This window comes from Juglans regia, chromosome 4 (genome assembly GCF_001411555.2).
Source record: "Juglans regia cultivar Chandler chromosome 4, Walnut 2.0, whole genome shotgun sequence".
NCBI classification, from domain to species: Eukaryota; Viridiplantae; Streptophyta; class Magnoliopsida; order Fagales; family Juglandaceae; genus Juglans; species Juglans regia.
This window is the reverse complement of record NC_049904.1, coordinates 12,444,373-12,455,313: the sequence shown is the minus strand read 5'-3', so window position 1 is coordinate 12,455,313 and position 10,941 is coordinate 12,444,373. Positions and strand designations below refer to the sequence as shown.

General features: G+C 34.9%; 1 protein-coding gene across 2 annotated transcripts; it reads right to left on the bottom strand.

Moving 5' to 3' along the window:
• Nucleotides 1-571: 571 nt before the first annotated feature.
• On the bottom strand, nt 572-9,005 carry LOC108992598 (protein STRUBBELIG-RECEPTOR FAMILY 3-like). 2 transcript variants are annotated; one of them, XM_018967196.2, is made up of 17 exons: nt 8,838-9,005; nt 8,494-8,665; nt 8,046-8,175; nt 7,890-7,961; nt 7,305-7,370; nt 7,099-7,170; nt 6,220-6,291; nt 6,063-6,134; nt 5,911-5,976; nt 5,693-5,758; nt 4,616-4,995; nt 4,112-4,518; nt 3,245-3,516; nt 2,848-2,986; nt 1,633-1,769; nt 1,329-1,485; nt 572-900 (listed from the first exon to the last, which is right to left on the bottom strand). In XM_018967196.2, the coding sequence occupies exons 2-17, from the start codon at nt 8,591-8,593 to the stop codon at nt 838-840; spliced, it is 2,271 nt and encodes a 756-aa protein (XP_018822741.2). In that variant the 5' UTR covers nt 8,594-8,665; nt 8,838-9,005; the 3' UTR covers nt 572-837. The 2 variants fall into 2 exon arrangements, with proteins under 2 accessions (XP_018822741.2, XP_035545578.1); XM_035689685.1 differs by having other exon boundaries at nt 8,494-8,662.
• Nucleotides 9,006-10,941: the final 1,936 nt, after the last annotated feature.

Genomic DNA, 10,941 nt, shown 5'->3' with positions numbered 1-10,941 from the left:
GGTTAAAAATGTAAGATAACAATGTATTTGACAATCAAGTGATCAAGTATTTTAAGAATTCTCTTGTACTTTACAAAATATACACAGCTATAGATAGCCATTAGATAGCCAAAACCAAAATAAAATGCATATAGTTGAATATAGCAAAAAATGTAAGATACAACTATCTTAAAATTTTGCCAAACCATGTAGCCTGATTGACATAACCCTAACTTCCAAAATTGAAGTCTGGAGTTCGAAACCGCCCTCCCCCAACTCAAAAAAAATATATATATATATTTTTAAATAACTACCCTCCATATGAAATAGAGTTGTAAAATAATTATAAGTCTATATTTTTCATATAATTATCATCATCATCATCATTAAGAAGAGGACCATTACCATTGTTACCATCTTCTAATAATAGTTAAAGCCAACATTTTACATATAAACATTAAAAACGATAACACGGATCACTCACATTTTTATCTCTATTTTCCACCCCTAAAACCATTTAGGGAAAAAAAAAAAAAAAACCTTTACAAACAAATTAACGTGAAGAGTGTCAATCATCAAGAACATGGATGCATTAGAATAAAAACAAAACTGATAAATCACATTTTACACTATGAAAGTGTAACTATCATAAGAACAATATTCACAAAATTAATCATAAAACAGTTACTTTAGCAACTTCACACTTACAAGAATAATGAGTATTGAATAATGTTAAGAGGCTTCCCCCATAAGGTTACTATCAGATCAAATTCACAACCACAGCATGCTCACGCCACTGTATCCGACTCCTATTCCACTAATCTCTTAACTAAGACATTCCCCAATGAAACATTCCATCTAAATCATTTGTAGAAGTTCCTGGACAATTTCAGACATTGACGGCCTGAATTCCGGCTCTCGCTGCAAAAGGACAATTTGTAAGGTATAAGCACTTGTAGCTCTAGATAAGTAGGTAAGTCGTGTAAATTCAACCCTTAATTGGGAGGAAAACAATATCTGAAACTCAAGATGCTTTTAAAAACATTTACAGTCCCGATGTGCACTTGCGGGAAACTACTTGCTGAGGGCCTGTGCACCCCCAGGATTAGTCGGGACACTGTTCTCAGACACCCAGTGCCAATAAAAAAAACATTTACAGTGAGAATATTTTGATTTTGTGCACCGAGGGATATGAACTTTTCATGCAAAAAAACACTGTTTGTCTCAGACAAACAGTTAAGCAAATTCAAAGGCCAGGGGAAAGGGTAAATAGTGCCAAATGGTCTTATCCAAAACTTTGAAATTTCCTGGAACACCCCATAATGGAAACACCAACAAAATGCCCTCACCTGTACACATGAGGAAATGATATCCGCAATGCGTGATAATGATCTTATGGGATATGCCCCCTTTAGTGAAGGATCAACCATCCTTGCTAATGCATCAATATCATGAAGCTGAGGAATTGCCCACCTAACCAAAAATTGCTCCCCTCGTGGCAATGACCTAGACATTATTTTTTAATGAGAGTTTTAGCTGATACGAAATAATTCACATAGGCAATGGATAAGTTCTGTCATATCCATTCTCAAACCATGCAATTATGAAAGATCAGCACATAATATGAGCATTTTCTCTAACAGGGCTGCTAACCTGTCATATGACTTCCTCCCTGTGAGGAGTTCTAACATTACAACGCCAAAGCTATAGACATCACTCTGATAAGTATAACTTCCCAAGTCAAATTCCGGGGCACCATAACCATATGCAATGAGAAGTCGCCCAGACAACTGAAAGTAAATGCACCAACGTCAGCTACCTGTTATCTATAGTTAAAACATAAATTAATCTTTCAAACTTAATTTTCTGTCAAGCCTAACCCAATAAACATTTCATAGGTTTTGTGCTAAGCTCCTGTGCAATTTTCAGCTCAGTTTAACTGGTTAGTTTTACAGTTTCTTAAAGCTTACTCACAACATTGATGCATGTAAATGAATGACAGAATGAGGATGAATTATAATTAGGGGTGTAATTGGTCCAGTCTGGTCAGTCTTGGAGGAGAATTTCTGACAGGACTGATTTTTTCGGTCCACCAAAAGTCCAGACCGGACAAATAAGGCCAGAATAAGAAGGATTATTGTTGTGAATATGTCTTTGTATTTCATAATGGGATCTCTTCAATAACTCAAAAGGTGCCTTCAATAGGAGCTGGAGGCCCATGGATACACCATGGCCCGTGACAGTAGTACCAGGGAGAGTGAGGTTGAGATGAAAGTGTGCTATGATGGTTGAATCAGATACAGAGAAGAGCAAGATCAAGATCAAGAGTACCGAAATAACCCATTGGTAATAGTATAGATTTTCACCATCACAGCATTAACATAGGCAATCTTGACAAACCCCATGAAACCAATGACTCTTTATTTTGTGCCTTTTGTTTTTCCTTTTTGTGATTGGGAGTGTGGTTGAACAACAAAGATCAACCAAGATGAGCTTTGCATTGAAAATATCTGCCGTTGGGAGCCATAGATTGAAAGGCTATACAACTCCACATACAAGGGCCAAGAGCGTCAACTTGTTCCTGTCCTCAAGACCAACACTGAAATCCCCAATTGATTTATTTTCTCAAGTTCTATCCCCAAGTTACAGTCCTAATAAATCCAATACAATCTAGCAAATTCATATTTCTTTTGCATCTTTGCCCATTGCATGAAAATCATTGAACTTGTTCAATTGCATTCCATTAATTTTGGCAGATATAAGCATAAATTGAAATCAGTCTGAACAGACATTCATCCACATTAGTCAGTCACAAAATAATGAATGATTTTAAGCCAACAGGATTTGAATATCATACACCAAAATTACCTTGCTCGCTGAATCAGATGATAATAGAGGAGCCAAACCACAATCTGAGACACGTACTTCAAGCTTGTTATCAAGGAGAAGATTGGCAGACTTGAAATTTCGGTGAACAATGGATGGCTGACAAATCTCATGCATATACCTTCCACAAAAGAAATGGAAATCAGTTTCTAATTTACCAAGCATGGGTGGCAGAAGATCTCCTTGCATGTGTCTTATCCACAAGAAAGGTACCAGCCCTTCTAGAGATCCCCCAGGACATCAGTAAAAGAGACAACAAAGAAACCTGTTTTTCACCTCCAAGTGTAACTTGAGCATTCTATTTAAGCAACTAACAAATTCCTTTAGATAAATTAAGTTAGGTACTTTATCTCATTTATGAGTCAGATGTTCAACTTACTCTAGGGCTCTTGCAGCCCCAAGTGCCACTTGGATGCGTGTTTTCCATGAAAGTCTCTTGTGAATCTCATTGTCCACATGCAGTGCATCATGAAGTGTCCCATTTCGACAATACTCATACACAAGTAGTTGCTGCCCATGTTCAGCACAGTAACCGACAAGCTCCACAATATTAGCATGCCGAATTTTAGAGATGCTAGAAACTAGCTCCAAAAAGTCCTCATCACTCAGATGCCTGGAAACTTTAGCATCCAGTTTCTTGATTGCCAGTAGCTATAAGGAACCGAAAAGTGCAATGTGTTAGGCCCTCAATTTATAACACCACCCATGAGTTTTTTTTTTTTTTTTTTTTGGGGGGGGGGGGTCTGGAAGGTCGTCAGTCCAAGATATTATTAATTTGATAAGTAGGTCCCAGAAATATTTGAATCATGGTTTGTCTACCCATGCAACTGCAAACTTGGGGAAAGAGAGGTCGTCTGTTTTCCTTTTTGCAGGGGGTTGGCACCTTGGAGACATTTGTTTTCACCCTTAGAGGTGGATATAATAGCTAGGGCAATCAAAACTTAATTTACTTAGACGATGGAGAAGAAGAAGAATACTAACAAAATTAAAAAGTGGCTCGAAGTATGCACCCAAGTATTGAAGCCTCCCCCATACCAACCCACAAAGGAACCTCCATATGAAAATTGAGAGAAAAGGAAAAAGATAACAATAACAGACACTTTTCTCTTCAAATAGGTAATAATAAACACACATCAAACTGTCTAAAGTAGAACGCACACCAAGTTGAGAAGCCTCACAATCTAACGACTAACGGCCACATGGTCATCCCAGCAAATCAGTTCATTTTAAACTAAAGGAATCTTACCTTTCCACCAGGGAGCTCAGCCCTATAAACACTACCAAGCATGCCTTCACCAATAAAATTTTCAGGAGAAAAGCTATTTGTATGCTGCTGTAGCCAAGCCACAGTGAAAACTTCTACAGAACTTGTGTTCAGACCCTTAGACTGATGTCTACTTGTAGTTGCTTCAACAGGCACCGTTGGTTTTGCATTCACTTCCTCAGAAAGAAAGAACGGAGGAGGTGGTGGTGGCGGCAAGAAATCCAAATCCATACAGGTCATGTCTATATCGTGATCCTTCTTAGGTATTGAAACTGCAGATGCTTTTTTCACATCTAACTCTTGTCTACTTTGAAGCTTTGGAACTACAACCTTTCTTTCATTGTCTACCACATACCTATCTGGTGGCATCACAACTGTCTCTCTTGGAACTGTTAAAAATGTCCAAAAGACCAAATTTCAAGGAAAACAGATTGTAAGAGATGGAAATTTTAACAAGTTTGAAAATTGAGAATGGACAATAACTACCTTTCTCCATTCGATCATTCTGCTGAACCGAAGTCTCGTAGTTAGGCTTTTCTCTAGAGGCCTTATAGGCACCTAAATCATGCCTCTCAGAATTCTTTTTCCCTTGCCTTCCTTTTAAGCATCTCAACATACAAAGACACAGCATGCATGCAACAAGTATCAAAGCCCCTAAAACAGAAATCCAAGTGACCCTCTTGGCTGTGAAAAACTTCCCATCTCCTGTAGAGCTCAAGATATCTGGGATAGCAGGTCCATTTGTTGGTAGCCCTGGGGCTTTTGCAGAGTATGGTGCTGCTGCACGGGGAGGTGCTGCTGCACGGGGAGGTGCTGCAGTTGGAGCTGATGGAATAACTGTAGTATTGAAGGGATTTCCATCTTTTCTGCACAATAGATTCTTTGGTTATCAATAGAAGCAACGAAGTAAACCTTAACAATATAAATATGCTGTGAAGATGGCCCAATGGGCACAAAAATTTAAGACATACCATTGGAATTTAATACAGAAAAACGAGGATATCAAGTAGCTATAGTTCTACTACAAGATTAGGTTCCTATTATGTACCCATAGATGTCAAAATGCTCACATAATCCAAGTTTTGCAATAACAAATTGGTCATAAGATGGGAATACTCTTGAGCTACTAATTAGAATATGATCTTAAATAGAATATTAGGCATTCTGTGCTTTACAAAGCACTAGGTAGGTAAAACATTATCATGCCAAACTAGTTTAATGTCAAAAAGAAGAGAAAGAAGGGAAAGAAATAAAAAATGAAGCATCAAGTTGTTTTGAATTTTCCTTGCTCTTCAAACACAAAAGATTCATCTTTTCTCTAAATAATCCCATGTACTGATATTATAGGCTCATCAACGTAATTTGCCCGATGTCATTATTTCCCAGGTTTAGAGTACATGACACGACCAAATCCATGCTAAAAGGCAGATCCATACTCTATAATGTGCTAGAAAATACTTTTTTTTTTATTCGGTAATCAAGAAATTTTATTCATAATAATAAAATATATGGTAGAAAATATATTAATAGAGACAAATGAAAAAGTACATCCCCTGGATTTACCTGAAAATTGGGATACTCAGCAATTTTGTAGGTATAGGTCCAGAGAATGCATTGTTCTCTATGTTCCTATACAAAAAACAAGAAAAAATTATGAGTTGCAGAAGGCAGCACATATTTCCTCATGGCAACTTATGATACAAGACGAAATCCTAGAATAGTAAATTTCCAAGAAGCAATATTATGTTTTTTTTTTAAATTAGACTAAGAAAGAAAGGTACAGATCCTGAAGGGGAAGATCCTGTAAAACATCAAGTGTCCCAGAAAGTTGATTGTTTTGTAAGTGCCTGCAATAAGTATATACAATTATTGGAATTATGATGTATTGTAGATTTAAAAGAAATATTGTACATGTTTTTAAGTAATCACCCACAATGTGGTAAGAGATGACAAATTTTCCAACGAGGGAGGCAAATGACCACTTAAGTTGTTTCTCGACAAATCTCTGCACCACAACATTTGGTCACAACCATTAAAATAGAAAGTAAGATGAAGATACAGCTATTTGAAATAAAATAAAATATGCCTACAAGTTCATCAAACCAGTAAGCTGTTGAAAGGCATCTGGTATTCCTCCAGATAGAAAGTTATTTTTTAATGACCTGATGGAAAAAAGAAATGGACTTTAGGTGAAGAAACAACACCCAAGAAACAAATAAGAGCTCCACTATAATTCAGTAAGACACTATTTCTGATTTCTAGAAACTATTTTGTCTTTTCTTATGTTTGGAGCTCTGAAATATACAAATCAATGGAAAATATTTTCTCATCAACTGACAATTGCACCCTTTGTGCGGAAAATGGCTTACACTTTAAGCAAAGTGTAAGTCTTTTTCGGGAATGCAGAGGGAACATGCACCACCTCCCTCCCACTCTTCTACTTCCCCAGTCTTCCTCATCTACATCACTGCCACCACCTTCATCCCTCACTCCACCATCACCTCCCCCTTCCCCTTTCATGGGTTTATTTTATTTTCATCACATCCCACAATCACCTCCTCACTCATCCACATTACAATCGCAGGATCTCTTCTCCCTTCACCCTCCTTACTCCCTTAACTGCAGCCACCACCTCCCTCCCTTCTCCTTGCCCCCCCTCTCCCAACTGCATCTAACAACCACCTGCAGCCTCTGATCCACCATCCCCCAACGTTTGATTCATTGTCTCCAGTTCTAGGTCTATCACATTCTTAGCTCACGGTCATTGGCATCATTGATTTTTGTTGATTTTTACACAGAAATATCTGATGTAACAAACATTGGAAAATCATTTTCAGAGTCTTAACCAAACAATAGAAAATAAATTTTATTTCCCTAAAATTATTTGTACTGGAAACACTTCCCTTGGAAAATCCTTAACATGGAAACGAATGGAGTCTTGATATGAGCAGATTTTAGCCAAAACTTACAAGTCCATCAATTGACCTGACAAGGACAAAGTGTCGGGGATGCTTCCAGTGAAGTTGTTTCCCGAAAGAGAACTAAACAAGTAAGATAAAAAATAAAAGACTCAAATAACGTGAAATAGAATATTTAGAAACATAACAGAACAAAAAAGTAGTTAGCTAAATCAAGTTCTCTCATGGCTATGACAGTGAATGAGGTTTAAACATACAAGTTCCTGATGGTAAGGGGCAAAAGTGATGGAATTGTCCCGCCAATATGGTTGTTGCTCAAGTCTCTGCTCCATGATGTACAACAAATCTTTATAAGATTCCAGATAGGGATATTTAAACGGTTGAAAACATGCAAGTAGTAATGCAACTTGATGCTTCTTCCTTCTCAATTTGCTCTCACATGTTATAGTTTATGCGTTTAAACCATTAATTCTACTCTTTCATCACTTGAGAATCACATAGTCAAATTTTTTTTATCAGTAAATAAGGATTTATTGATAATAGGCGAAGCCAAGTACATGGAACATATATAAGAGAATCACAGAGTCAAATATCAGCCTAAATTAGCCATTCAGTCTTCATATGAAATGACAGCTAACTTTTGACCAAATAGGTTTCCCTGGACTGTCAAGATCTGGTGAAATAGCCAGAACAATAAAAAATAAAATCAGTTCTTGAGGCCCATAGGAATTAAATTCAGAAAAGTGATAATAGTGACTATAGATGATATCAAACTCCCTCGAATGATTACTGCATGCATATATGAAGTAGGAAATCCCAGAATAAATAAGCACAACACATACATTGCTAAGATAGATCCAAAATCTCCCAAGCTATAGCCCAACTCTCCTCCCAAATTTAAGCCGCTAAGCCGTCTGTCAACCCAAACAACTCAGAAGATCAAAAACAGGAATGAAAAACTAGCAGATAGTAACTCAAAAGTGGGATAATCAGCATACAGTTCTGTTACGTTTGAGAAGACACACCGAACACCTTCCCAGTTATCCCCGCACGGGTCTCCTCCAACAAGAAGCCACCCAAGTAGTGGCGGGTACCCAAGAGACACATATAAGCTATTGATTGCCATAACTGGAAAAGAAGCGTACACAACAGGATAATTAATATACAACCTTTATTTCACAAAACTAGCCCTTAATTTCATGGCCAAGAAAGCAGAAGAAACAAAAAGAAAATTTCAGAACCAACTATATTAAAATTTTATCTATGAAGGGAGGAAAAGACGGTCTTTAACATATACTAGCAGCATTGCACCTTTTTGTTTAATCCATCAATGAATCAAAATAAATGCTAAACAAAGAAACCACTTTCAAGCATTCTCCTCCTGCTTTCACGATAACCAAACAGAACACTGACAGAAACATTATTAGGAAACGTAAACTACTTTACCATCAAGTGGGTCAGTGAGCCCAAAACAAGATCTCGCCGTTAGAATCAACATCAGCCCAATACAGAGCCCCACGCCAAAACTGCGGTTGACGCAACCCATTTCCTCAGCAGAACTTGCTTCCAAAATCCTAGATTTCTTTTCTTTCCTTTCTTCTCTCTCCTCTTAGGGCTTCTGTCATGAATCAACGAGAAAATTCGTTAGCCATCAAAACCCAAAGCAAACAATACATCAAACTGGAAGTCACAAGTGACGAATAAACTTCTCAAGTTCTGAGAAAAACACAATCTCTTCTACACTAAGAAAGCTAAACTCAATATGTCTAGAAAAGGACTGAGAGACCAACGTTAGAAAAAACTATAGCCGAGATGGGAAAGCCGAAGAGGAAAGAAAATGAAGGATTTGGTGGCCGTAATATCTGGCTAGAGAGCCGGAGAAGGAGACGAAATTGTCGAATTTAGAAAAAAACTCGGGCTTCGCTGTATGCAATAGGCATCAAACCCAACGTTATTCTCTGTGGAAAAGTGAGAGGGATTAGCGTTCAAAATGCCGTACTGGGACCCTCACGTGTCTATCCTTTTCAGTGAGTTCATTACCTTCTCAGATAATGATGGGGAGTGATTGAATTACTGCTTATTTATTATTTATTTATTATTTATAGTATATTTATTTATTTATTATTTATTTAAATAATTTTTTAATATTCTTAAAAAAAATTTAAAAAATATATAATTTTTTTAATAATCACTTTTTTAACTATTAAGTAAAATAATAAAATAATAATAAAAATAATAATTCTATTATTTTTCGATAGAGAATGAATATTTACAATCATGAATATGTAAACGTCGTAAAATTGTTTTAAAAAAAATGAATAAATACGAGATTTATATAAAAAGAAATTAATTTTTAATAATAAATTAATTTTTTTAAAATAATTATATATTATTTATATATCCTACAATTATACGTAATATTATTCTTTTTAATAATGATTTAAAAAAAAAAAAAAAAGGACAGTTCTCCGGGCTCCGGGCTCCAACGTTCGATTTGGGAACGTCGTCCGTACACTGAAAGACCCCTTTAAAATTCATAAATGATCTGATTTTAATCAAATAAATATTCTTACAAAATTTTTCTTTTAAAATTTGAATAAAGTTATTCTTGCTGCTCTTGGTTCTGCTCCCGGTTCAATTATATTTTTTTTTAATATTTTTTTTATTTAATGATTAAATAAATCTTTTTTAATAATATTTTAAGTTTGTTATTTTTTTTAAAAATATTTTATAGTATTAAAAAAAGACATATATAAAAAAATAAAATAAAAAAATATAATATCTTACACTATCAATGACTCCCAAAGAGATTGAGAGCGGTGATTGTAGAGCGGCCCATAAAATTTTGACGACCGATTGACATACTTCAAATGAACTTCAATTGAAAAATACGACATGGAGTTTCTAGTGATATAGAACTTTAATAGGTACTTATTTTTAATTTTTCATTATTATTTTTGTTTGATAATGGTTTAAAACTAAAAAAATAATAATATATTTAACATGTATATTATATATATTAACATTTTTCATTTTCAATTTATGTATTTATTACAAGTAATGTATTTTAAGAGTATATAAATCTCGCACACTCCGTTTAATTAAAAGTGAGATTCTTCATTAAAAAGTAAATTTTTTTATATAAATTTTTAGATTTTTCTATTTTCTTTTAAAACAAAATATGCAAGAATGTCATATATTAAGATAGGGTAGTGCTATTGTGTTGTCCAGCTTTGATTACTGTGCGTGCCTACTAATATAAATTTAACTTTTTTTTCTTTACATTTTTAACATATTTAAATATTTTTAAAACATAAAAAAAATGCATCAATATATTAATATTCTCTTTTTTAATTAATAAAAAAATTAAAAAAAAAATAAATATATAAACAGTCAAAATGAAGCGGTATAATATGATTGTTCATTAAGATATCTAACCTTCCTCGTTGATTATTTTTTTTACGAATGCTTAGGATTTTAGGAAATAAATGAAAGTTTACTAGAGAAGCTAATCATGCAGCATTGATAATGATAGTTTTGTGTGCTTTTTTATTCTTTCTCTGTGCAATAAAGTGAGATAACAATGATTACAAATTAATACAAGGCAGCTTCTAGAGGGAGTTTTTAATTTTAAAGTCTTTTATTGTTACCAACATGCATGGAATTAACATTATTGAATGAAATACTCAATGTTGCAGTCTTCACAATTTCTTCAATCCCAAGCTTTGTTGGTGAGACCATAATCATCAAAGCTGGACAAAGTACGAACTCTTCAATTCCATCTCATAGCAGCTAGCAAACACTACTCTTATACTGAGTTTGAATGTTGAACTGAATTTAATTAAATTGAGTTTTTTATAAATAATAGTAAATTGAATAATAAAGAAAATTATG

Coding starts and splice junctions, on each gene's coding strand:
- LOC108992598 (XM_018967196.2), bottom strand. CDS start 8,593: ATGGGTTGCGTCAACCGCAGTTTTGGCGTGGGGCTCTGTATTGGGCTG. Junction 7,962..8,045: donor TTCTCAAACGTAACAGAACT/GTATGCTGATTA, acceptor TTGGGTTGACAG/ACGGCTTAGCGGCTTAAATT. Junction 6,135..6,219: donor CTTACTGGTTTGATGAACTT/GTAGGCATATTT, acceptor GTTGTGGTGCAG/AGATTTGTCGAGAAACAACT.